Source organism: Cyrtonyx montezumae, unplaced genomic scaffold (genome assembly GCF_038088225.1).
Source record: "Cyrtonyx montezumae isolate F1298 unplaced genomic scaffold, pur_monq_1.0 scaffold_3, whole genome shotgun sequence".
Taxonomy (NCBI): Eukaryota; Metazoa; Chordata; class Aves; order Galliformes; family Odontophoridae; genus Cyrtonyx; species Cyrtonyx montezumae.
In genome coordinates, this window is record NW_027072034.1 from 111,911,233 (window position 1) to 111,938,582 (window position 27,350).

At 47.8% G+C, this 27,350-nt stretch overlaps 3 protein-coding genes across 6 annotated transcripts; 1 reads left to right on the forward strand and 2 right to left on the reverse strand.

The window, feature by feature from the left end:
- Window positions 1-3,007: 3,007 nt before the first annotated feature.
- Window positions 3,008-13,183, reverse strand: EIF3L (eukaryotic translation initiation factor 3 subunit L). The gene is made up of 13 exons (XM_065742992.1): window positions 13,113-13,183; window positions 12,976-13,024; window positions 12,690-12,900; window positions 11,524-11,603; window positions 11,181-11,242; window positions 9,609-9,678; window positions 8,849-8,922; window positions 7,887-8,058; window positions 7,491-7,645; window positions 6,575-6,745; window positions 5,091-5,588; window positions 3,990-4,070; window positions 3,008-3,264 (listed from the first exon to the last, which is right to left on the reverse strand). Exons 1-13 carry the CDS (start codon window positions 13,143-13,145, stop codon window positions 3,226-3,228), a joined length of 1,695 nt encoding a protein of 564 aa, XP_065599064.1. The 5' UTR covers window positions 13,146-13,183; the 3' UTR covers window positions 3,008-3,225.
- A 281-nt stretch (window positions 13,184-13,464) lies between these two features.
- On the forward strand, window positions 13,465-19,319 carry ANKRD54 (ankyrin repeat domain 54). 4 transcript variants are annotated; one of them, XM_065742993.1, is made up of 8 exons: window positions 13,465-13,690; window positions 13,765-13,812; window positions 14,819-14,917; window positions 15,140-15,211; window positions 15,588-15,635; window positions 15,759-15,883; window positions 17,120-17,227; window positions 17,774-19,319. In XM_065742993.1, exons 1-8 carry the CDS (start codon window positions 13,486-13,488, stop codon window positions 17,843-17,845), a joined length of 777 nt encoding a protein of 258 aa, XP_065599065.1. In that variant the 5' UTR covers window positions 13,465-13,485; the 3' UTR covers window positions 17,846-19,319. The 4 variants fall into 4 exon arrangements, with proteins under 4 accessions (XP_065599065.1, XP_065599066.1, XP_065599068.1 ...); XM_065742996.1 differs by having other exon boundaries at window positions 13,679-13,690; window positions 14,824-14,917; XM_065742994.1 differs by lacking the exon at window positions 13,765-13,812.
- A 4,393-nt stretch (window positions 19,320-23,712) lies between these two features.
- Window positions 23,713-25,565, reverse strand: GALR3 (galanin receptor 3). Its single transcript, XM_065741303.1, has 2 exons — window positions 25,183-25,565; window positions 23,713-24,580 (listed from the first exon to the last, which is right to left on the reverse strand). Exons 1-2 carry the CDS (start codon window positions 25,560-25,562, stop codon window positions 23,713-23,715), a joined length of 1,248 nt encoding a protein of 415 aa, XP_065597375.1. The 5' UTR covers window positions 25,563-25,565.
- Between the last annotated feature and the right edge of the window lie 1,785 nt (window positions 25,566-27,350).

The following is a 27,350-nucleotide window of genomic DNA, read 5'->3' on the forward strand; positions in this document are numbered from 1 at the left end:
GAGAGAGCTGGGCTTGTTCTGCTTGAAGAGAAGGCTTCAGGGAGATCTCATTATCACCTTCCAGTACTCAAAGGGAGCTTAAAAAGTTGGTCCCCCTCCTACTTGTATGTGGTCAGGTAGTGATAGGACAAAGGGGAATGGCTTTAAAACTAAAAGAGGGGAGATCAAGGTTAATTGTTAGGAAGAACTTTTTTACTCAGAGGGCAGTGACGCATTGGCACAGGCTGCCCAGAGAATCTGAGGTGCCCCATACCTGGAGGTGTTCAAGGCCAGGCTGGGTGGGGCCCTGGGCAGCCTGAGCTACTGGGTGGCAGCCCTGGCATGAGATTGGAACTAGATGATCTTTTAAGTCCCCTCCAACTCTAGGCATTCTACGATTCTGTGATCCCATTCTCCTGCCAGCTCTCAGGCTTGGCACCCTCCATGCTCTCTTCCTTCCTCGTTCCATTTCTTTCTGTCACCCCATGGCCCTGGAGCTGTAAAAGGCAAAAAGTATATTCTCTAGGGTACAGCCTGTGTGTCCGAGAATAGCTGTAACATGAATAACTACTATACCTTGTAGAGAAAAAAGAAAGGAAGTATTGCCATAGTTTTTTTTTTTTTTTTTAACAACAGAGCTGTCTGCTGAGCCTCCTCCAGCCCTGCCTGACAGCATCTTCCTGCTGTATCCTAAGGGAGCACCGACTCAGAGATGTTTACTTAATTACAGAATCACGCTCACTCCCTTCACAATTGCAGTTCAGAGACACAAAGCAGAATCATAGAATCATTAAGGTTGGAAAAGACCTCTAAAAGCATCTAGTCCAGCCATCCAACTACAACCAGTATTGCCCACTGACCATGTCCTTCAGTGCCACATCCACATGGTTCCTGAACATCTCCAGGGATGGAGGCTCCACCACTTCCCTGGGCAGCCTGTTGCAACACATCACACTCTTTCAGAGTTTTTCCCAATATCCAAACTGAATCTCCCCTGAGACAGACAGCCCTGTGCTTTGTTTCTCTCTTAAAATCATTTTGACCCAAACTACCTCACAAGAGCAATATTTGTTATCAGCATCACGCTGCAGCAGGCAAGACTTGAGGTGTCACAAAGCCACTGAGCACAGTGCATCTCCAGCAGCAAAGCTTTGTGGATGCTGCTCAACGCCCCGCGTTCCTCTAGTTTCAAGTGGTGCCAGGCACCACATCTCACTGAGCCCGTCTTTCCACTCTGTGAGAGAGCTGCAGCTCTTCCTGGCTTCGTTCCACAAGAGCCAGTCCCGGTCAGTTAAGTTTCAGCAGTCCCTCACAAGGCGCGCTCCACTCAGCCCAGCTGCACCAGGCAGCGGATGGTCTCTGTACATCCTCAGGAAGCCACTCTGACAGACATAAACGCAGCAGCATGTCCACGTATCTGAAAACAGCCTGTAAACACTGGAAGGTTTAAGTTGGTACACATGTCGGTGAATGCCTGTCATCCAAAAACATCAATCACGGGTTAAAAATGGACCAAATCCCAGGAACACACTGGATTCACTTGCTATGCTATGAACAAGACTTTGATCACAGATACTGCCTTGTCAGAGGTTGCTCTGCTGTATAGCACATCTATCTTAGCACACATACAAAGACTGAGGTGTTGGATAATATGAAAGCAAAAGAGGAGTTGCTGTTGACAGCTTTAGTCACTGTGCTGCTGTTGGTAAATATACCGAGACAGAAGTGCCAGCCCTAAAAATAAGGGACCAGATTCTCTTGAATAACACTCAGCTCCGTGGTTTGCTGCAATGCAGCAGCATCTCAGTTCTTCCATTTCTTTACAGATTTGGTTGCCTCAAAGCCTTGAAAACTGTGGGCAGTAGGTCTGCAAATACTAGCAGCAGCAGATAGAGACCAACTGGAGTCACTTACTTAAACTCCATGTTGCCTGTAGCCTGCCTGCTTATCAAGTTTTGATGGGAAATGCAACTTACTTTTCAGTAGTATAAAGGACAGCAAAAACTTGACCCTCATGCACACACAGCATATAATCCAACAAAGGATAATTACTCCTGACTTCTAAACAGAATCACATATGAAACCAAGCTGGACCGCCAAGACCTTTCTCTCAGTGGAAATGAATGAAAGGAAGGGGTACAAAAAAAGCAGATGAAGCACACATTGTGTAGCTTTGCTGTTACACACCCAGTTTTTTCCTCTTGCACCTGCTGCTTCCACTCAAACCCAAACTATTTAAAGACAGTCTGCAAAATGAGAGAGGAGAGGGTGTGGAGAGCTGAGGAGATAGAATTCATTCTTAGCAACCTTTTCTCCTCCCCAAAATTTGTAGGTCTTTGATTCTCATTTATAGGACAAGTTTTCAACTGCTCTTTCTCTTCCAAGGCCCTGCAGCTTTGCCTGGAAGAATCCAAGGTGGCTGGAGAGCTGTAAAAACTAGTGCTGAGGTTCAAAGCATTTAAAAGGTTTTAAAAAAAAAAATCAAATGCCCTCAGGGATTTTCCAGAGAAACAACTCCATTACATTATTGGGCATAACTTGGGCTGAAATAAAACAGCCCCCAGCAAGGGCATCTTATCATATGACTGAAGTTAATGTTAGTTGAATGCTTAAAAATAACCTCCCCCTTCCTTTAAAAACACCTGGATTCATTTGGGAACATTTCTATTTCTTAACAGCTAAAAAGAAAGGAAAGAGAGAGATGAGAAGGCAAAAACACAACCTTCTAGAAAAGCAACTACCACTCAGGTTTACTCAGTGTGGAGCAACAGCTGAAAGGAGTAATATTAGCTTGCAACTCTTTCCATATCCTGTGGAAATGCTGTGGAACAGCTCATTTTCTCTGTTAACCATTTCCACAGCCTTCCCTGTTTGCTGCACGCCGTGCCTTACACAGTATGTAGGACTACTCCCCAGCTACCTACAACAGCATTAGCCAGTAACAGCACAAGCCAACAGCAGCTGCCTTTATCTTGTGATGCAGTTATGTTCTTATACAAAGAAGGGGAAAAAAAAGCATATCAGTATCTGAATGCTCACCAGGAAAATTCCACTCCTTTATTAGATGTCTTGTTCTTCACAGAATGGTTTGAGCCAAATGAGTCTGCTTATTTAAAGTACAAAAACCTTTTGAGCCACAGGAGATTCCAGAAATGCCAGAACCCTGAGCTTCCCTCCCTCACAGCAAGGAGAATAATCTCTCCCACCCACTCCTGTGCTCAGGCTGATTGCTGCACCACAGAATTTTTAGGGTCTCTGGCCCATCTTCTTCAAGGTTCGGTTCAGCTGGAATTAGAAGAAAGCAAAAAAGTCAGGAAACATGCTGATAGGCATACACTACTGTTCCCTTCAGCAGTCTTAATCCAGTATCTCTGCTCCCTTCTCTGCAACCCACTGACAAAAATGCTGTCACTGTCTGCAGGTGCAGACAGAGTGTCAAGTAGAACAGGAATTGGTCAAACTCCCTCCTCCTCTACAGAAGGACAGTGGAAGATCTAGGGAGAAGTTGCTAAGTTCTAGCAATGGTACACTAACAGGGAAACCTTCAGCCATCCCCTTGTTTCAGGACTTTGCTGCCAAAGCTTCCAGCCCACAGCAGCATCTGCTGGGAGAGCAGTGGCAGCATGTCACCTCCTGTCTGAGCACAATACTGATCCATGCTCCAGAAATCTGAGGTTGCTTCCTAGACCCTTGGTTATGGGCGTACAGATGTGATTTTGTTGCATTACTGAGAATTGCCAGTTATCTAAGGACAAGGGAATCAGCAACTTTAGAAATTAAAACCCTCCTCTTGTTCTACAGTGAGTTTCAACTGGATGAACACTTCTCACACACACAAAAAAACATCCCTTATAAGTGAGCAGCTGCTGCTCAGACCACCTGCCCTTGCCCAGTGCCGTGCAAAGCTGAGGACTGCCCCAGCAAGGCACGGTCCACCTGTCACACACAAGTATGCTTTCTCCCAGCCACTTTTCCTACAGAACTACACAGTCATCCTGCCCATGCCTCACCTCTTCAAACTTGTGGATCTGGCGGATAAAGAAGTCCCCGTAGCGTCGAGCAACCTTTGTGTCTGCAATGTGGATCATGTCCTGGGGAAGGAAGAGCACAAGGTCAGGAAAATGACTATGCTACCAGGGGACAGCAAACACTGCCCAACAGTAGGAGCAATGGAAGTGGCTTAACTCCAGCCCTAGTTCATCACTGCACACATACCTGACCTGTACTAGACCCACAGCGAGTACTCAGTTTTCTGTGGGCTGCCTCCGTTTACCTGTGACAGGTCCCAAACTCACACCATATTCATTTCCCACATTCTTGCCTTATGCCTATTTTCAGCTTTCTTTGCAGCAGTTTGATAGTGCCAACACTAATTTATGCTCTGCTTCCCTCTGCCAGCAGCTAAGAGTGGTGCGATCTACTAGGAGAGCTAGGCTGCAGTGCAAGTCAGTTTGGTTCAGGTTCACAAAGAAGACAAAGCACAAATAAGACCTTGCAGGTACAGTTCTGCACTGAGGGCAGGAGCAAGGAGCAATCTGCTCCCCTTATTTGTCAGGCAGCAAGAAACCTAACAGCTACTGCAGACTTCTTTGACAAATGAAGTCTTAAATACTTCCCACTCTGTTGAGCTCCAAGGGCAGGTTGGTGACAGGACCATGTCTTGCATTTAGATATCATCTACAGCAGACAGGGCTAAGTAGTGCTGTCAAGAACACAGCTGTAACGTGACAGACCAACATTCCTCCCCTGTCAAATAAAGGAGAGATGTAGGGGATACCTACAAAACTGACAATCCCACCTAACACCGACAGCACTGTGTCACTCAGCTACCATTTCCCAAGGACACTGACAAACTATACCCTTTGTCCTGGGGACAACATCTAGGGACTTTTTTTCCTCAGCTGAAATGACTGCCAAAGCTGCCTGCGGTATCCTATCACTGTTCATCCACTGGCACTTCTATTAAGCAAGGCTACAGCTTCACTGTAAGCAGAGAAATCCTTCACATGGCACAGGAATATTTCCCACAGACTGGAGTGAAACCCGGTGCTGCCTCTTCCAGAATTTCTGTGGTGAAGGAGTTTTCTAGTTAGCAAGGAATGGACACCAACCTTGTCAATATAGAAGTCAACTTCAGAGGCAGACTGGAACTCCCCATCCAGGGCAGATATGCCACTGGTCCATACCAGGTTCTTCATCTTGTGCTTGAAGACCAGCAGCTGGATGCGAAACTCCTGTTCTGTGAGGTCCAAGAAGCCGGCAAGCTTGGCCACAGGCATGGTAGTATAGAGCTTCAGGAAGCTACGGATAGTGGACAGCTGAGCCTGCTGCTGAACCTCATCAGCAAAGACTTTGAGTTGTTGCAGGAAAGGCTCCTTGTGATAGTTGGGGTGCACGTTATCATAGTTGGGCACTACAGGGGAGAGGAACTTGGGGCAAGCATAACTGAAGAGCTCCTCATAGACCTGAGCATCACCCTTCTGCATGCGCAGCATCTTATCCCCGTATTTCTCTCGCAGCTGCAGGTGGATGCTCTCATCGATGCGCATGGGGTACATGGTGAGGGCGATGGCAAGGAGTGCGTGCATCTGCTCGTTCTGCTTGTTAATCTGGGACAGAAACGAGAGCCTGTTAGCTTGTCCATGTGCTCAGGTCTTATGGTGCAGGAAAGAGCTGAGAGCTGCATTTTTCAGAGATGGGCCCTTCACCCTGAGAACTGAAGGTCCTAATGCTCAAGGGGGACAGTGAAAAGCAAAAGCACTTCAGGGCAAAACAGATGGATGCTATCAGGGCTACCATCAATGACAAAAGAGGAAACGATAGAAGGAAGCATAGAGGACTGAATGTATCCAGAGCCATACAGAACCTGGATAGCCAGAAATGGGTTTGATTGGATTGATTTGGATTGTTTCAGTCCAAAAAAACACAGAGGAATGGGCATAGGGAAGGAAGACAGACTGGCAGAAGACTTATCATGGAGGCCAATGCAGAAAAAACTGAGAAGGAAGATTCTCCTGAGTTTGGTCTTAAACAGCTGCATAGCTAAAACTTAACACTAAATTTTTCAAGTGTCATGGAATTAAGAACTGCACGATTTGGTTATGTAAGTGAATTCAAAATGAATCACAAAGATGATGAGACAGTAGCAGCGACAGATAAAAAACAAAGCAAGCATCAGAGGCAGCTTAGGTGGAAAAAGACAGCAGTTTTGTTTTACCCATAATGAGTTTAAATAATCTGTGAATGACTGTATGATAATGGAAATGTATCTGATAATGGAAGTACACAGAGATAGGACTGGGACTGAGATGTAAGAACCTTTGGCAAGAGCATCATTAGCAGCTGATACCCGTTAGCAACAATGCCCAAGGGGAAAATGTAAGTGGAGCAGGGGCAACTGCATGGTGAGCAACTAAAGGAATCAGTAACACAGACAAGAGAAAATATTAAAGGAGGCCAAAGGATCCCTTACTTAGCACAAGTCCAGGAATGTAAGGTCAGACTATTAGACACAGGTTATTAGGTGACAGAGAATGGACAGGAAAGGGGCAGCAGCCTTTTCTTTTGGGAAGCCTATACCTATTCTATTTCTCACCATCTCATACTTGTAGGTTGTCCTCTGAAACATGCTCTTAGTCCTCTGGATGTAGAGGAGGATGTTGGCAAAGACTCGGATTGCATCCTGGTAACGCCGCATCATGAGGTATGCAAAGCCCACGTAGTAGTAAGTGGTCACCTGGCACTCAGGCACCCGAGAGTACATGCTCTGAGAAGGATGGAGCAACAGATAGTTTTAGAGGGGAGGCAATCACCTTTGGCCTGGACAACTCGGCCTTTAGTCCATTCTCACATATCACAGGATACATTCCTTCACACCCATCTCTGCAGTAGCTTCCTCACTGCTCTAATAAGCAGATCATTCTGCCTCCTATGTTTCCCAGTTTCAGCCTTCTGCAAGAGGACTCTTGCACTGTGCATAACATTGCTTTGTTCATCTCCCATTCTCACCACTTCACTCCAAGCCTTGGGCCAAGACCATGTTGCAGCTGGACTTTTTTTTAACTACTGTTTTCACATCTGCATCTAGGGCAAACACATGCAAGGTAGGAGTGTTCAGTGAGAACAGTCAAAGATGAGCCACAGGACAAGGTGGGAGTTATGGATCTTGTTAATACTGTGCTTTCATTTACAGTCCAAATAATATTCCCCTTGTGCCTTGCATAACACAGTAAACAAACCTCCTATAGAACTGGGCATATGTGCTGCAACAGCAACAGTAACAGTCATTATCATATGGCTTGACTTAGTGCCAAAGCTCCAGCTGCGTTCAGCATACACAACAGTGGAACCAGACACTTCTTCCAGCTGATTCTATAAACAAAATCCTGACAACTGCAACAGCTACAATCAGCTCCTCAGCTGTTCTATTCATTAAGGCAATCTTTCAGGAGCTTATCTGCACAAAAGCATTTCCAAAATGACAGTGGGATGTTTACAATGTATCTTATTACCTTCTTGTTGAGCTCAATGTTCTCCAGAACCTTGATAGCTTGGTAGTAATCCCCCAGCAGAGAGTGCAGGCGCAGCAGCCCAACCAGACTGAAATAGCCCAGCATCTTGTAGAGGGAGTGGCGACCATACTCACCAGCCACGCTTTCAGGATCACCTACGAAGAAAAACAGCAAGCCATGACGCTGTCCTCCAAAGCAGCAAGCTCTTCCTTCTTTATAGGCAAAAGGAGCAAGACCTCCAACATCCATCAGCATCTTCCACATAAGGTTTACAGAACCTCTTCCCAGTTAACCCACCCAATCACCAAGGGTTTAATTCAGCTCCCAAACAAAACTACGAGTTTGGTCAAATCAAAGCAAGGCAGCACAGAAACCAACCTGACCCAGCTACCTCACCTCCACTTGTATAGACCTCTAGCTGTCGGTTGATGTTGGATTTGTCCACCAGAGAATGCAACACATTAAGGACACTGTGCACGTTCCAGATCTTGGGGTTGGAACGAAGAAAATCAATTTCCTCTTCAGATTTCTTGGCTGTCTTGCAACGGTACTGGCTGAAAGACTGGAACTGTGGGGAAAGAGCAGATTTGATGGTGAGGGGACAGTCTGGAGATGCTCTTCTAAGTGCATTAGACTTGTTGATCACACAAATGCAGTACAACAAGCTCCAAGTCACATGGAAAAAAGAGGTTAATTTGAGATCACCTGGCAATTAAAATGGTAAACTGTCCCACTATTAAAGTACCTAGAGAATATTTGGTAGAGGCAATCTGAGAGAAAAGGCCAGAAGACAGAACCAAGTGAACCAATTAGGGCAGGCAACTAAATACTCATTTGATGTCTAAAGAAGTAACAAGGAGAACAACCAAGTCATTTACTAAGAAATACAAAACTAAAGTCAAACCACTGAAGACAAGAAAGCTTGTATAATATAGTATTTGCAATTATAACACATTTCAGTCAGCTGCCTTGTACAAACCAGGTAGAAATGAAGCTGAGTTTAAAAAACAAACCAAACCAAAACAATGCTAAGCAACAACTGAAACAGAAATATCAGGATCAGTCCAAGACTCCTCAATTCCACACAACCTTCAGTAACTTAAAATATACATATACAACTACTTTGTGACCCACAAAATAACAGCACTCACCTAAGTTTTATCAGGATCAGTCCAAGACTCCTCAACTCCACACAACCTTCAGTAACTTAAAATATACATATACAACTACTTCGTGACCCACAAATAACAGCACTCACCTAAGTTTTCTGATTTGCAAATGTATGAGCCTCATGAAGACTGAACATTCAATAGCAAACAAGGCTACCCAAAAATACCCGAGTCTTAAGAGTCACATACCTGGTATATAAATTCATCAATGATGTCCCAGAGCCACTGGTTGGGCAGTTCCAAAGGAGCAGGGCCATCAGCATCTGTAGGAGAGCATGAGTAACAGATGAGAGGCTTAATTCCTTCAGAGGCAGAATTGGAGGAACAAAAAGTCAAGAAAACCAGAATCTTTGCAAATTGGAAAATGCAGCAGCAGATGAATGAAGCTTCCAGCAAGAAGTCAATACATAGCTCTATCTACCTCAGGTATCTTTATTTTTAAACAATATGAGTGTGCACTGAGATGATCTCTAAAACATGACTACTCAACAGCAGTGATTCTTGGAAGCTGCACAAAAATTGTAGGGGTCTATTCCAACCACTCTTCTCTCTGCAAGATTGACAGAGAGTCACAAACATTTTAATTTGTCCCAGGTGGAGTCAAGAACAGTAATGACAGTGTTTCACAGCTGCTTTTAAGTTCCTAACTTCTATCAGAAAGCAAAATGAAGCTATAAGTGAAAATTCTCAGCAAGATAGAAAGGTAAGGGTTTTTTAGAGCTTTTCAGAAAGTACTGTGAACTATTTGAGCTTTTTGTGGTTTTCAAATGCGTGGATGCGAAGTGCTCTTCATTCTATAAACTTAAACATATGGAAAACTTAAAAACCACTTATCTGCATGTGATCTATAAATAAATACATTTCAGTTTCTCTCCCTTCCTCAGTCTTTATCCTCTGCATTCACTCTTTTCCAAAATTCACAAACCAAAAATCAATTGCAGCAACTCACTAAGGATGTAGTTGAAAAGATTGCAGTAGTTGTAGTAGGATTCAAATCTCTGCTCCAGAGTGGGGCCCCCCTGCAATGAGAAGACAGTACAGCCCATTTAGTCTGAAGCACAGCAAGACCAAGTTTATAGGCATATGAAGGACAGTCAATAGTCACAGCAATAGGTCTGTTTGGGTGATGTCAGAGCCGATATTCAGTCATTCACTAACCACTAACACCACCCAGAAAGCATGAAATTGTCTCACTATTGTCCAGTAGAAGGCTGCTTTCTCAAGTTCAGCCAGCTTCTAGTACAACTGAGCGATGAAGTCTCATGTGAATAGAATGCTTTAAGTTTCCTTTTCCTACTCTCTCTGCTGTCCAGACTTAAGAACTGCCTATTAACTTCCGCAGCTTCTTGTCCTCCTCCCCTCACAAAAGGCCTGACAACGGTGCTGCCTCTAGACAATCATATAATAGAATCACAGAATAGCTTGAAAGGGGCCTTAAAGAACCTTGCTGTGGGCAGGACTGCCAGTCACCAGCCCAGGCTGCTCAGGGCTCCATCCGACCTGGCCTTGAGCATCTCCAAGAATGGGGCACCACAGCTTCTGTAGGCAGCCTATGCCAGTGCTTCATCACATTCTGCATAAAGAATTAGCTTTAAATGCTTTGGAAGACCAGTAACCACAGGAGGGAGTCAATCTTCCTAGAATTATCTTGTTTCGACTGTAGACACCCCATGGGCAGCTTGGGAACCTCCTGCAAAACAATTCAAGCAACCAGTCTCACCTGTTGTAGTAAGCCTTTGATTTGGGAACTTCAAAAAGACTTCTGCATTAACACATTTCTCCACCCTCTGGTCCAAGCCAGAAGTGCAATTATTACTCATTCATCCTGTAAGTCACACACCTGTCCTGGTTCATTTTTACAGTCAACAAGGACTTTGATTTTCCTACTGACTTCAAATTAGCCTTTTTAAGGGAAAGAACTGTGGGATTTTTTTTTTTATAGACCATTGTTCCTTCTGTTTTCTTCTCCTGTATCCTTTGTGGTGCTTGTGCTTCCCTCTCCATAAAGCATTCTGACCCCTCATGGTCTTTCAAATGCAAACAATGCAGACTCCTCTTGTGACACCCCCTCACACACCTAATAATCTGAAGAACAAATAAACAGCCAAGAAAAAATAACTGGAGAACTGGAAACAAAACAGAACTTGTGGGTTAAGAAAAAAAAATTACTAAAACAGCTTTTGTTGCATTTTCCTGTTCTACTTTTTTTTTTTTTTTTTTTTTTTTTACATATATATATATATATATGTAATCACAATGTAATTACTCACCACCCATAAACAAAGCAGGGGAGACAACTCAGGAAGACTGACAAGTCTTGCTTTTCAGAAATCAGCAAATCTTTACTAAGCTGACAAAAGGCAAGAATTTTAAACGTCCCTAATAGTAACTTGACTGGTACCTTGTATGCCTATTCAATACTGTCTTGCAAAAATTACAGAACCACTGACACTGCAGTGGCAGCTTGTCAGAGAAACCGAGCATAACCAAAACAACCAAAAGAAACAGTGCAAATACTCACACTGACTTTGGCATAGATATGCCTATAATACAGCTCCTTGTATAGGATGAGGAAAACCGCATCTGGAAAAGATTAGAGAACTGGACATCAGCAAACCACAAGGCTCAGGCAATAGATCTCTGAGGCAATGGTGGTGCTCCTATCACCATGGCTACACAGACAAGTACAAGAGGATGCTTCACTCATATGACTTTCTGACAGGCATCTACAGAAGGAGCTGCCACATAAACAACGATGAGTGACTAATAATCATAAAAACCATTCACCAGCTCACTAATATATCAAAAATGATTGCATTCCTTCATTCTCTCATCAGGAAACAAGAGGGGAAAAAAATGCTTACCATTTCCAACCTGTGGGGCAATGGCCTCTGCCTCTGGCCATGGGGTGTTCTTGAAAAACCTTTCTGTCAGCTTTGTCCAGCTGAAAGAAAAGATGTGTGGTATGAAAAAGTGTTTCTTAGTATCAGAGAACTGAAGTTAGACATCAATAGAGGAACTGGACTTGATAGAACACTGTCTCCTTTTACTAGCAATGATGTTGAAGCAAAGGATGAGAAAAGCAAACAAAGGAGTTCAAAAATTGATCACAGAATGGCTTGGGTTGGAAGGAACCTTAAATCTAGTCTGCAGCAGGGTTGGCAGACACTAAATCAGTTAGTGGACCAAGTTCCCCTGGGCCCTATCTGGCCTGACCTCAAACACTCCTAGGGACTGGGGGGCATCCAGAACCTCTATGGGCTGCCTGTTTCAGTGCCTTACTAACCTCTCAGTGAAAAATTCCCAACAGCTAATCTAAATCTTCCCACTTTTGGTTTAAAACTGTTCCTCCTTATCCTACCACTATCTATCCATGTTAAAAGTTGATTTTCCACCTGTTTACAAGCTCCTCTCAAGTACTAGAAGGCTGTAATGAGGTTCCCCCACAGCCTTCTCTTCTCCAAGCTGAACAAGCCCAGCTTCCACATCCTTTCTTCAGAGGAGACCCTCTCCAACAACTCCACATTTCTCTCGTATTGGGGGCTACAGGCCTTTAAGCACGGAATGGTTGCATATGTTAACACTCACATTCTCTTAACAATAAGGTAACTACAAGAGCAGGACTCTTTGCAGAGATCACAGAATCACTAATGTTGGAAAAGACCTCTAAGATCATGCAGTTCAACAGACTGTCCATCTACCATCAATATTTCACACTAAAGCGTGCCCATCACTATAGCATCTAAATAAGATATATTCAAACTGCCACTGTGGAGGTCACTTTTTGCTGCCAATATACAAGTCCAGTATTTTCTTTCAAGTAGGTCACAATCCACACTGATTTATGTTAGACTAGTAGCCCAGAAATATAGCTTTTTTTTCTTTTTCTCAGTGATCAATTGATGCCTCAGACTATTTTAAAGAAGTTTGTGGTTTGGAACAAGAATACCAGTGCTGCCTTTTATGGTCCAGGAGTATTTTCATCAGATTCTAAGCAGCGATCCCCCTCCCTGTGAGAGCAGCCCTGCACCTGTTCTCATAGATGTCCTGGATCTCATACACCTTCTGGTCAATGACATCGCTGGAGACACGGCTGGCCTGGAGCTCGTACACCTTCTGGTCAATGAGGTCGGACACGGTCTTGTGGAAATACTGAATGAAGTTCTTGATCACCTCGGGGATCACCTGGTAGGTCTGCTGCTCGTACTGCCGCTCGTAGGCCAGGTCCTGCTTCGGGTCTCCTGAGGGGAGAGAGGCACAGTGTAGGCGCGAGGCCTTCAGACCCCACCCCGCAGGAGGCCCAGGCGTGCACTCACCCGTATGCATGTCATAGTCGTTGGAGTAAGCGTACGGGTCGTAGGCGGCCTGCGGAGAGACGAGGCGGCGAAGTTAACCGCGACGAGCCCGAACTCGACCCGCAGACCCCACCCCAGCACCCCACACCCGCCCGCACATCGTTGTCGTAGTCCTCCCCCGGGTAGGCCATGGCGCGAAGCGGCCCCTGCGCAGACAAGAAGAGAGGGCGGGACCAAGCAGCATGCTCCGGGCGGCCGGCCGGAAAAGGCTACATCGGAATTAGCGCCGTTAAGCCTTTCTATTGGTTGAAATAACTGCCTGTCTTCGGGGCTCCTCTCTCTGATTGGAGAGACTGCCTGCCCGTCATCTCACCCTTCTGCACTTCCTCTTTTTTCGCCTCCTTTCCATCCCATTGGTTGCATCTGCTGAGCTGAGGCGGCTCTGATTGGTCGAGCGAACCATCGCTAGGGCGACGACCCTTCCCGCCCCTCTCCTCGCACCCTGCGAGGCCCGCTCCGGCCCGTGGGGGAATGGAGGGCAGTGGTGGGGCCGCGGCTGAGGCCGCTGCGGGAACGGAGTCGGAGCCGGGGTTGGGAGGAGCGGCGGGAGGGCCCCTCGGTTACCTGCACGTCCTGTGGCAGCGGGAGGAGCCCGCCGGCAAGATCCCGGCCCGCCGCCTGCGCAGGGCTGCCCGCCTCCACCGCCGACTGGGGCCTACGGGCAAGGAGAGCCACAGTGAGTGGGAACGGCCTTCCCTTCCTCCCCTTCCTCCCCCGTGCGTCCCAGTAACGGCTTTCTTTCCTTCACAGCTCTAAAGAGGCTACGCGAGGCTGCCAATGGCAATGACCTGGACACAGGTGAGGCTTCTGGCAACCTGACACGGGGCTGCCCTGGAAGGGCACTTTGTCAAAGCCCTTTACTTCGGCAGAGATCAAAGAGGAGGAAGGTGCAGGCAGTTTGCAGAAATAGTGCTTTAGATGCTGCAGATCTGCAAGTTAAATTTCTCAAGCCTTTTGTTCTGTTCTCTGAGCAGAACGAGGCTGATTGTAATATTGTTTTTTTTTCTCTGCATCGGGTTCATAGTGCTGGTCATCCAACTGCCTCAGGGTAAATTAATGATCTGCTATTATTCTAGCTTTTTGGTATGTGACTTTTCCCCACTCATCAGCAGCAGGAAAGTAGTCCTGTGGCAAGATGGGAAATCTGTGATGCTCCAAGCCTGTCTAATCTCAGACATATAGTCTGATTTTTGGTTGGTCTTGAGTGGAGCCAGGAATTGAACTCTGTGATCCTTCTGGATCCCTTCCAAGTCAGGATATTCTGCAATTCTACGATTCTAAGCCATACCCTGTGTGATGAATGACATGGTGTGACGAATGACATGGTGTGACATAGATCAGAGCCCGTGCCAGCCTCATGTCTGCCTTTCACAGCGATTCATGGCCTCTCTGTGACTCTCTTTACTTCTCTGTACTGTAGATTATTTGTGTTTTGGTACTCAGCATTCAGCAGCAATACTGGCATACATTGTTTGCCCCCCATCATTGCTCCTCCTTTGTCTCTTCTGTTCCCTCACTTTTGCTAGCCTAACTGTTCACCAGGCCATGCTTTGAACAATTGGAAACTGATCTGACTTGTGAAAACCCTGACCTGTCAGGGTGGGGTGGAGGGGGGTTGTTTGTCATGCTGTACCCTCCAGCTCCATAGTGCACCTTGTTTTGTGAACTGACAGATGCAGTCATTGGTGAGCTCTGACCATGGGCAGAGTCCACATTTACCTGCAGAAGAGCCAGTAACATCACCCCTTTCTGATCAGGTGTCCTTTCAACTTACCTACATCCTTTTCCTCCTTGGCACTGTCAGTGCAGCAACTGCTGGAGGATGGAGCTGACCCCTGTGCTGCGGATGACAAAGGCCGGACAGCCCTGCACTTTGCCTCCTGCAATGGCAATGATCACATTGGTGAGTGGGAAGGGGAGCTTCGGTCATCCAGTTTGTCCATAGCAGAGATTTCAGAAGATGTTCTTTACTTTTCATTTCCTCACTGTGTGAGCTGTGTGTACTGGCTGTCACATGGACCTGTGGCACAGAGATGTGCTGCCAAACGCAGCTTCTTACACCAGTAAGGTGCTGTCAGTGGTGCAGAGGGAAGGGGTTAACATGGCTCTGTGTTATTGCTTCCAGTGCAACTGCTTCTGGATCACGGGGCTGACCCAAATCAGAGAGATGGGCTGGGAAACACTCCCTTACACTTGGGTAAGTGTCAGTCAGATGGGCTTTGCATGCAGAGAAATGGAGTGACTGCTGCATTCTGTATTTCCTGTGCATCTTCCTTTTCCCTGTGCATCCCCAGCATAAAGGACTTAGGATTTTATTCACTCATCTCTCAGGAAGACTTAAGGGTCAGAGTTAGAGAAAACCCATTTCCTTGCCAGCCCTGAGGAGTGTGAAATGTGTTCTAGCAAAAGTACCCAGGCTTGAGCGTGTTATTATGCTTAAGAATGGGGCTGTTCCCCTTTCCTATGGCAAAAAAAAAGTATTTTGGGAGGTGGCAAGCTCCATACTCGAGCAGAAGCTCCTTAGTTGTTCACTAGTACCTCTGAGTTGTGTGTCCTGTGTTTTCCCTCCCCAGCTGCCTGCACGAACCACGTTCCTGTCATCACCATGCTGCTGCGCGGAGGTAACATTTCCATATAACAATTACTGTATGTCCCTTTCCTGCCCTGCCCCTGCCCGTATTCCCTGGGAACACTAAGTCTTTAAGACAAACCTCCCTTTTCTGCCCTTCCTCATGCATTTGCAGGGGCCAGAGTCGATGCCTTGGATCGAGCTGGCAGAACGCCACTGCACCTCGCTAAGTCAAAGCTAAACATCTTACAGGAAGGAATCTCCCACAGCCTGGAGGCCGTACGCCTTGAAGTGAAACAGGTAAAAGAAGCAGACCCACGTTCTGGTAAGACTCTACAGCTGCTGACAGTCTCCTGTACCCTTTCAGTCAAGGATCATTTAGCAGTTGTTTTAAATACATGTTGAGGCTTTTAGCTTATCCAGGGAAAGTTTGTCTTTTTCCTTCTGTTTTCAGAAACATTCATTTCTCCAACTATGCTCTGAATTTTTTGTATGTCCTCTCTTGGCTGTGGTAGGCCAAGCGTTTGATGTTTTACTTCTCCATCTGCGTGGCACACTCTATTTCTTCAGCAGCTATATAAAACAGATGCCTTGTGGCAGGAGAGGGACCACAACATGGAGTTGTAGCTGTGGTATGTGTATTTCAGCAGGGGCTCTATTTTGTGGGGTACATTCTTAGTGCAGTCTGCACTGCTCTCCTATGTGGGGTTGTAGGGTGAATACCCTGAATGAATAGTACCCAAACAATATTATGAAGATGGACAGTATATTTTTGGATGGATTATCCAGATGGTATAAAGGCGTATAAAAAATTAGGAAGGACTCACCTGTCACCAAAGGTTGAGGCTCACCTAGAGCTCCACACAGGAGGGATCTCCAACAAGAGATCCTCCCTAACGGCAGTCAGCCCTTAAATGGGGTCTGGGAGAGGTGGAGCCAGACTCCACCCCTTCTGGTCACACAGTGCATTGCCTTCACCTGTGCTCCTGCAGCTGACTCAGTGCTCGCCCCAGGTGATCAATCAGTGGTTCAGGCTGTGATTCAACAGTTCCCAAGCAGAGGAGAGGAAAGTAGTCACAGTGCTGTCTCAGGTACATGAGGTGTGGGTTTTGCTTCAGGAGCCGTAGAACAGCCAGAAGGACTTTCATTCTTTGTGCACAAGCAGATCCTGCAGGAGGGGGAAGTCACTGCTTTTCACAGTGAGAGAAGACAGCTGGACATGAAGAAAAGCTTGGTGCTTTCTTGGCAAGCCTAAACTTCGTACTTTTTTAGCTGCGCTTGTCTCTTTTCAGTTCTAAATCCATTCAAAGGGATCCTAATTGGTCTGCCTCTGGCTGTCACCTCTGGTGACTCCCTAGCCTCTGATAAATGCTTTAGTGTTCTCCAGTTGCTTTACATGTGCTCTTTTCTATGGATCACGTACTCTGCCACGTGCTTCTGCATCAAGGCAGTGCTTGTCAGTTTAGCTATTCTCCCTAAAAGCATCCCAGGCTGATGCTGCTGTCTGATGTTTCCTCTTACGCCTGTTGGCTTCAGATTATCCAGATGTTGCGGGAATACCTGGACCGTCTGGGAAGGCATGAGCAAAAGGAACAGCTGGATGACCTCTGCTCTAAACTACAGAGGACCAGCACGAAGGAGCAGGTAGGTAGTGCTGAGCTACCGTGAGTTACCTGTTTCTGATGTGACTTCTGTGTTCAGGAGAATTCAGCTACATAAAAAGGGTGACACTGAAGACGTGCTTATGGATGTGTTGTTGCTGGGTGAAGTAGCCAGGGTGGATAATGACTGCTTTGTTTGCGATTAGAAATGCAGAAAGTGTTACTATGCCTAGCAGCTCAGCAGAGAAAGTTGAAGATTGAATCGACAGAGGGCACAATCATTATAAGGTCAGAAGGCAGCAGAAGTAGGCATTGTTCTGGATAATGCGTCAACACACTTCTGTTAAGGGCTGGCTGTATTGCCTGAGGTAGAGTTTGAGCTTCAGCCTCCTGAGGAAGGGGGAAAAGCTCATTTTGCCTTAGATTAGGACTTTTTTGAGCATGATGGTGGAACCAGGAGGAGTTGTAGCGTAACACTGAGCTTGTGTGGTCCTGGTAGAAGAGTGGTCTTTGCTGCACGGGGAGTTTCTTCTGTGGTGCTGGACAGCTGCATTCCTGTGCCTGATGGCCAACTGCATTCTTCTGACAGGTGGACGAGGTTACAGACCTCCTGGCCAGCTTCACATCGCTCAGCCTGCAGATGCAGATGGAGAAGAGGTAACAGGCTTCCAAGTCATCTCTCTGATCCAGAAGGAGAAGCCTTAGAGAAGAAGGCCTACATCCCAGATCACTGAACAAACATTGCAGGCCCTGAGCGGTGCCGCCACAAGGAGGCGGTAGGATTTGGACAAGAGAGTGCTGCAGCTGAGACTTTTTGGGGAAAAAAAAACATAAAATAGGCTGGCACTGAATAGGGTACCCCTTCCAGAGCAGAGGTATTCTGCCTTCTCCTTAGCACTCCAGTTCAGTGTAGGTGGTGGCTAATGCCACGGATGATTGCCAGCATTGCAGATCTATCTGCTTGGAACGCATCTTTTGCCACCACTGCAGTACTAAACTGCATGGGGGGTGGGAAGTGGGTGTCTTGGACAACAGAAGGCTTTGTGCTATAGGAATAATACATACTTAATTCTGTGTGGTAGCAGCTGAGCAAACATACTGCTTTAAGAAGCATGCACTGAGACTTAATCCTAAACTTCCCCGGAGTATCTGGCCAGTTAGGTATGGGATACAATGCTTTTGATCAGACTAACAGGTTCCTCTGGGCCTGGTTTTTGAAACACAGCTGAAAGTCAGTGCTTAAATCATAGAGTGAAACACTTGTGAAGAAGACCCAGGTAGGCATCTGGTCAGAGCTACCCTGATGCAACCCTAAGGGTTAGGGAATGACTTAATCCTAGTGCAGTTTTAGGGACACATCTACATTTTATTTGGAAAAAAAACCACCACCACCAAGGTCATCCTAAGTGGCGTTTCTGTTTCTTCCCACTGGCTGTTTCAGGCCAGAGGTCCGGTAGCAATAGGAGGTGCCCACACATCGTTGGGCTGGGGTAGAAGTGGATTTGTGGCTGCCTTAGCAGCACCAAACGCAGGACTGACTGCTGCCCATCCTGTGTTTCTTGCTGGTGGAGAAGCGCTGCTCCTTTATCTGTAGTTCAGCCTGAGGAATGAGTAACGACCTCTGCTGGGAGTCCGGGGCGATGCAGCTATGAAGGATGCCGGGAATCGCCCTTGCTGCTGCTCTCTTTGCCCTGCTGTGTTTAGTAACAAAGACGTAGTAGTTTTGTTTTGAAGCATGGCGACAAGAAAACGTGCTGCAGTTCCCACCTAAATGATACGATGTACTGGAAGTGATACGCACCCCACAGCTTAGGAATCGCTGCTTTGGAGTGTCAGTTCTTCAGGATTCAGCTTAACTGTATTAACAGCCACTGCTTGGATCATCCTTCAGAGATGTGTTCTCTGATATCTGGCCTCTTACCCAGGAGGAGGCTAGCTGGGCCTCCTTATTCAAAGCTGAGATATCAGAATGCATGTTGTTCTGGGGGAGCTGGAAGCTGCCTGCTGGGGCTGTCACTGTGAATGCTGGTACTTTGTGATGATGTACTGGATGGGAAGGATAGTGAGGGGGTGGGAGACAATCTGACCTTTTTTGTATTTCAAACTTGAATAAAATCCTGTCAGCCTTTTTTGAACTCCCTGTCCAGCTCTGTCTTTTCAGAGCAGCTCATTCCTCATTACCAACGAGGTTCCAGGCCCTGGGCACAGCATCGGGTTCAGTAGCTGCTACTCCCCATTGCAGTACTGAAATTGGAAGCAACAACACAAAACTGTTTGAATTCAAACATCAGTCTGTTTGCAGACCAAGGTACACAGCTGCTGACTAACCTTCTGATCTGGGCTCCCACAGCCAGGAAATCCAAACTTAAATTCTAGTTAGTTGCTGTGATACTGTACAAACAGAGGGAAAGAGGATCTCAGGAGATTACATCTAGCTGGGAGGTGGCGTGCTCTGCAAAGAGGGAAGGCAGCCTTGCCTGGTCTGTGCTCCTGTGTATGTATGGAGCTGGTGGGGAGAAGGTGGTTGCTCCCATGCCTTGCCCTGTGCCCAGAAAAGTGGCTGCACTGTGAAGAGCTGTTACTTCCCAGCACCTCAGCCCCTTGACAACTGGACAGGGGGCTTTCTAATGCAGCCCCTGGGTGAGGAGCAGGTGACCTCTGTGTCTAGCCTGTCCTGTTCTGTCATTCACTGCGTCAGCCTCAGCTTGGTGTCCACATAACACTTGGCAGACAACGTTTTTCCAGTCAACAGCCTTGTTGCTGAGGAGACCATTAAGGTGCCAAGGAGCAGGCGGCTGGGGTGCTCTTATCATTGCAGTTGCCTTGGCTGCTGATGATGTCTGCAAACTAGGTGCAGCTTGGAAGCTTTCCTTGCAACCAGGGACACTCTTAGCTGAGATTCAGAGCTAAGCTTTTAGCTTGAGTGCTCAGGGCATTGTTGTCCTCAACTCTTTGTTTTGCCTGGTGCCAGAGTTTTTCATGACTGCTCTTGACTGCATGCCTGGAGTAGAAAGATGGGGGTGCTGCAGGCAGCAGTATTTCCCTTGCTTTCAGTGTATTCCAGAGGCATCTGTTGCAGTAACAATGCAGACACCACCACTGTCTTCCCTCTGCTATTTACATTGGCACTGCACTTGGTCCAGCCTCCCCCTTTCCATTGCCTTACACTGGATTTTAGGTCCTTCTCTGGGCCACGGTGCCAGCATTCTCTGGCAGACAGGACTTGACCCAAGGTCTTGCTCCCCACTGCCTGTCCTCCACACACATTCCATTTCCCTCTTCATTCACAGCATAGCTCTGCAGTGACACGCTGAACCCGCAGCCACTGAGCCCAGCAGTGACCTTGCCAGCCCTGCAGCCTTGCACAGAGTGCTCGTGCTGTAAGACACTGACAAAACCAGCCAGGAGAAGGATCTGGCTCTTCCAAGCACATGAGGGCTCACATCAGAAGCAATAGCTGTGTATAAACCTCCTGGTACAACAACATCATGGATGTTGTTAAGCAAAAGGCCTTTCTCTGCAGCAGCTGCTCACCCATGCTGGCGAATGCAAAGTGTACTGCGGCATACACAAGCACCAAGAATCTGTTGCCTTTCAGTCTTCAGCAGTTGAGATAATTAGGCTCCAGGGTATTGAGCCAGCATCTGAACTCCATTACTTCCATCAGTTTTGCCTTTCTAGCAGACTCCAAATCCATCACAGTAATTATCCTCTGCACTGTTGAGGAAGCCCCATGAAGCATCCCTGCAAACCTTCCAGCCTTTCATCTGCTTCCTCCGCTCATTCGATGAGATGGATTTCATCTCCTCCATCACAGAAAGGTACTGGCAGTAAGATGCCTTCTTTGTACACTGTACTGGGGCAGCGTGGGAGAGTAGCCCCAGGCAGCTCAGTGTCACTAGATGACAAGGTGGGAGAGTCAGCAGTTTTGATAAGGAAGTTGATAAAGGAGATATGTGACATAGCACCTCACCCAGGGGCTCTTCAACCATCCTTTCCTTTCTTCCATTGGATCTGCCCTCCCTGCTCCTGTCCCTGCTGCTGCCCTACACTCAGCACATCCCAGGTGTGGCAGCCCCCACAAATTTAAAGCCAAGTTCATCAGTCTGAGCAACAACAAGTAATCATTAATTAAGTTGAAAAGCTGGGAGCAGAAAGTGCTGATTGCTAATCAGTCTGGAGGGGAGGCTGTGCTGAGAACAGCATTTGAGCTCCTTTGCCCTTAATTAGTGACAGCTTTATATCAAGGACATAACACCTTTTCTTTGCCTCTGCCTTTAAGCTGTTGGACCAGTTGGAGCTTTGTGTGTTGTTACTGGGCAGACTGGAATTCCTTCTTGGCTATCAGGCCTCCTGCTCGCAGGCTCCCCAAAAATGCAGGCTCTTGGGCCCAGACAGAACAAATGAATGGGAGCCAGAGCTTGCAGAGGTTTGCTGTGCTAAACGCACCTTCTCCCCAGGTTTCCCCCGTCCTCTTCATCCCATGTTATTTAGGCTTCACCCTTAATTAGAAGGGAGCAGGGTCAGCATATCAGTGCTCCTGACCTCTGTCCCCTTCTCTCTCCAATGCTTTGGGCTGTGTAATGCAGCCACAGTTCTAGAAACAATGCAGATATTCCAGCACAATGAGAGGCGTGGGAGGTTCAAGGTGCAGAAAACAACATCAAGTGCTTGAGTATGAAAGGAAAAACAATCCCTAGTGCAGCAATCGAGTTGGCTCCAGCATGGGGAGAGGGGTGTCCTTGCTGCTGAGCTGTACAACAACGTCAGCAAACACTGAAGTGCCACGTCACCTGGGAATATGACGAGGGTAAGGATGCAGGGCAAGCAATAAGGGGAGATTCGTGCAAGCTGAAGTAGGGAATGGCAAAAGGAGGGGGATAAGGAAGACTTGTAGTTCTGCTGCGTGGCTTGTGCACAGCAGGGCTCTGCAAAGCTGCATTCCCCTTGTTGCACATCCCTCCATCCCTACCATATTGCACCCACAGCTCTGCGAGTGTCTAAGGACAAGTGTGGGACTTGCAGCTCTTCACCTAACACTGCAGCTTCCAGCTGCTTATCAAAGGACCCCGTGTGCACGAGGGCAAGGAAGGACAGTGTGTCTGCAGCTCAGGGCAGTGCTGACTGGACTGTGCTGCCTTCAGTGATGTAGCATTTGGCTCAGGCAGCTGGCAGTAAATGGCTCCTCTCTGCCAGCTGGGGCTCCCAGCATTACTCCCTCTGTATGAATTAGCTATGAAGTGAGCAGTGCGCTCACTGCAGATTTCCCACAGCCTACAGTCTGCCACAGCATTTGGTCCTCACATCCCCTCCCTTAGGGCTTTGCTGAGAGGGTTATCTCCATGCACACACTTGCTGCGTGCCCGCTAGTCCTCCCTTTTGCTCCTTGCCCCTCTGCCCTCCCATCTCACCACTGCTTTCTGTCTCCACGAAGGACTCCCACCAGCTCGTACAGCCTCCAGCAGTCCACACTGCACTGGCAGTTTGCATTCAGCGCACATCAAACTAATCAGGCAAGGAAATTGCTGGGATTTATTCAGGTCAAGAAATGGAGAAATTCCAGTACTCTCCAGTGAACATGATCTCTTGACCTCCCATCCCCAAAGCAATTCCCATTCTTCCCAGGGTCAGGACTGGGAAGACACACTGCCATACCATACATCAGTCCCACACAGCAGTCCTGCAGTGCTGAATGCAGTGGAAGGTGTTCCAACCTGCTGAGTGGTGGTAGTTTTGCACCCTCCTGGAATATTACTTCACCACATAGAAAGGAACACTGAAGATTTAAGACTGAGCCAAGCACACACGGGTGCAACTACAGTTTTCATTTCATGGGAAAGAATATCTTGCCAAGTCAGTAAAACACACAGACAGGACTAATACTGCTGAGTTACAACACCGCTCAGAGAGCAACAGCCCCTGGAGAAAGGGATGAAACTCTGCACAAAGAACCAAGAGGAGGCAGTGGTCCTTCAGGAATTTGTAAAAGGCAAATGGAAATTAAGCAGAGATTAATCAGATGGAACAAAGCAGTGGGAGAAAGATTAGTTGCTTAGGAAGAACTGAGAATAACCACGAGGAAATATTTCAGAACTACAAGGGTCACAAGGAAGTGGACAGTTGTCTTGCAGGATCTGCTTGCAAGTAGGGCAGAGCTTTAGGAGGAGTACTTCTGGAAGGGCAGGGCCGAGGGAAGAGACTGGATTGATAGTCCTTTCCCCATTGGGTACAGAGAAGCCATGGGTGCACAGGGAGGGCAACACAGACATGTCAGCACACAGGCCGTTCAGTTCTTCACCTGCCGTGGCACGGTGGTATCATTGATGTACGACCAGTGGGTGCTGCAGAGGTTGCACAACCAAGCTGCTGCACAGGTTCAGTGTGGTAAAGTGCAATGCCCCTCTCTGATCTGGATGCAGGAGCCAGAGAAGGGGAGGTGGACTTGGACTGCCCCCAGACCATGAGAAATGGCATGACGTTAACACATCCCTCTGCTCTGCATTAGTATGGTGGACTGTATGCATTTGTTCATTTGAAATCAACAGCCAGACACTCTCGAGGACTTCTTGGAGGGGTCTTGGCTAGGGGATGGCCAGCTGTTACCAAGCTTTCCTCCTCCAGTAGCTCCTTCTGAACTTCTTGTAGCTCGTGAGTCCATGCCCTGTCATGGCTGGCAACTTCAGGGTCCCTCTTCCTAGCATTCTCCTTTGGGACCTGAGTCAGCTCAGTGCTGCCTCCATAGATGCCTCCAGTGCTGTTAGTGAAACCTTTGCCCACAGTGACCATATGGACTTTATTTCCAATTCTCCTCTTCCTGTTCTTGCTCTGGAAGAAGAGGCAGGTGAAGACCTGCTTGAAACGCTTTCGGAAATGCTTGGAGACAAGAGCATAAACGATAGGGTTGAGGCAGGAGTTGGCATACGAAAGGCAGTGGGAAGCCAGGCGGCAGGCATAAGTGGCTTGGTTGAAGGGGAAGTGGCCAAACCAGAAACATAGGATGACCAGATGGTGCGGAAGCCAGCAGAGGCAGAACAGGATGGCCACAGCCACAATCATCTTGGTGACCTTACGCTTGGCCTTCCGGGACTCTGAGATCCTCTCTATGGGGTCTACAGAGGTCCACAGGAACTTGATGGTCCTGGCGTATGCCAGGCTCACTACAGTCACGGGTAAGAGGTATCCAACTACAAATGTGAGGATGTCCAGAATCTTTCTTCGTTGATCCTCCCAGACGGGGACGCAGATGGGCACCTCATGGTAATGGACAATCTGGTAGTAACTGAGGTAAGGTCCTGCAAAGAGTAGTGACAACAACCAGATCACGACGATGGCCACTCCTGCATTCTGAGTAGTGCGGAGATCCCGGGACTTCAGTGGATAGCGAATGGCCAGGTACCTGGTGGGGAGGGGGAGAGCAAACACAGTGGGGGTGAGATGTCTCATTGCCCTCCTGCCCCACGAAGCTGCCATCTGTATAACTGTTCCCATGCAGCCACCTATCCTTCCCCTTCCTCACCACTTGGGAAGGAGGACTACAGTGAGAATGGGGTCACCTCAACATGAGATCTGGGATCTCCACTGTCTGCATTGCTCTTCTAGCTCAGGAAGGGCAAGCAGTGTGCCTATTGAGTTAGGGAAGAGGGTCAGAATAGGACACAGAGAGCTACCTGTTTCTCCTCTGGTGCATTGCCTCCCTGGGGCTTTGGCATTCTTGGCTGGACACAAGGCTGAATGCGTGCCTGCAATCCTTAGGCCCAAGTAAGGAAGAGAAAGCACAGGGTAACTAGGCCAAGACCTTGGCTGGGAGTTGGGAGAAGGTATGGGAGGTGTGGAGTAACAGTAGGAAGATGGATCTGCTGGTCCTGCCACTGGGGTGATCCTACCTGCTCTTTACAGGACACCCAGTAGGGTAGAGACAACTTTCTCTTACCTCTTAGCACAAGGGTGGCAAATACTTTGTCCCTGAGCTGAGGGACTCAACATAGAGGGGACACTTGCCTGTCAATGGAGACTGTAGCCAGGGTGAAGCTGCTGGCATACATGGTGAGGTAGATCAGGAAATGCACAGCTTTGCAAGCAAAGGCCCCAAAGAGCCACCCATCCAAGGTGTAAATAGTGGCTTGGAAGGGGACACAGCAGATGATGAAACACAGGTCAGCCATGGCCAGGTTGAGGATGAAGAGGTTGGTGGTGTTGTACTTCACTTGTCCGTTCCGCAGCAGCACAGCCAGCACCAGTCCATTTCCCACAGTGCCCAGAAGAAAGATGAGGGAGAAGATGACAGGCACGATGATCCCTGCAGCTCGCAGCTCCAGGCTGTCAGAGGAGGTATTCCAGCTCCCTGGCATCTCTCCCCATTCAATAGTGGGACCCTGCATGTAGAGAGAGCCTGGATTCATGTCCCACCAGTGTCTGCTGACCAGCCAGCCCACTGGAAAATCCCCTGCTCCACCACTTGGCCTCCTCTACATTCCTCCTACATGCAATATGCTGCAAAACCTCAGGATTTCAAGTCTTCATCCCAGCAGATGCTCTACTGGGCTTAGCCAGGGCTGCAAGATCACAGGAAAAGGGGGTTTGAGAGGGATGGACACCCTGAACACGGGGATGAGACATCTCCAGCAGCAGGAACTTTACAGCAGAAGCACCATGCCATGTTCACAAGCATGCCATCTCTACCCCACAGGTGACTGCTCCTGGCACCTCTTGCAGCAGCTGTTCTACACAGAGGACTTCTGACTAAGAACAGTTATCCTGATGCTGATAGGAGGTAATGGGCTGGATGGTGGTGGCTAAATTGGCTGTGTGGGCAGCAGAGAAAACAATCTGCAATGTCCTGTATCATATTTAATGTATTTTCGATTCAGAGTTCAAAGGGTCCCTGAGAAAAGCAGGTGGCATGTGTTTGGTCTGTGGATTTGGGGCTTTGTTGACCCTATGGATGGTGCAGGCAAGGGGAATTTGGCTGCTGGGTCCTATCTTGTCCCTGGCTGCTATCAGTACTCACTCACATTCTCTAATTGATCTCTGCTCTTTGCACAGCTCTGCATCTCTCCCTGTGATGTGGGAGAGGGTGGGGGGGGCAGACCTCAGAGCTGCCCAAAACACAGCATAATAGTCAGCACAAAGGAGTGATTTATCCCAAAAAAACTCAAGGAGCAAGGTGCTGTGATTTGCTGCCAAACTTCCTCCAGCACTGAGTACCACCACACGCAGACAAGGAGCACAAACACCCTATCTCCTAACGAGCTTTCGCCTTATTGTTCTATCATTAGAACAAATTGTCCTTCGCTGTGCAGAAGTCAAGACAGAAAGACACTGTTATCTAGCAACAGTTGACATGCAATTAACTCTTTTTAAGTCACACAGTCTCTTGCACCCCACACTCCTCCGTCTCTGCTTATGCCACTTCTTCCCAGCACATTCTATACAGCACTGAAAGCTCAACCCTGCCTCTGTCCCCCCCTCTGCCTCACTGGTGAGCACCCAGCTCCACTGTCCTAGCTCTGTGGGACCTTCTTGCACAAGCAGAAGTCTGCAGTCTCCCTCTGGGCACACCCCTTGCACGTAGGCTGTGGGGCAGCTCTGGGCTCATCTCGAGGCTTGGGAAGCTGGCACTCACCTTTGTGAGGAAAGGCCTGTAGCTTCTCCGCTTGCAACGGGGAGACCTCCAGAAAAGCCTGGGCAGCAGCAGTGAGGAGGAGGCAGACCTTCATCAGCAGGATGTGGGACACTGACAGTTTCTTCGAGCAACACTGTCAGCTATGTCTGACGTTGTGCTGCATCCCCTGTCCCCCTTCTCCCTCTTCTCACTCCCGCACTCAGCTGTCTCCCTCTGGAGCTCCTCGCACATTCTCTCTCACTCTCTGCTCCTTTTCCCTCCCTCTGCTTTAGTTGCTGATCCATTGATCTCTCTCTGTATTTTTTTTCCCCTCTCCCTGAGGTTGGGTTTGGAATTAACTCCTCTCTTCCCAGCCTTCCTGTGGGTTCAGCTGCTTCCACCAAGGAGGGGACAGTGAGAATGGGAGGATGAAAGTGGGCAGGATCCCACAGATCTGCCACCTCTATGTGTCTGGGATGCGTTTCCCAACATTTCCCGGGAACGTGGATGTCCCAGCTTGCCAGACCCCTACCCTCATCCTTGGGATGTCTGTCTAAACCCAGTG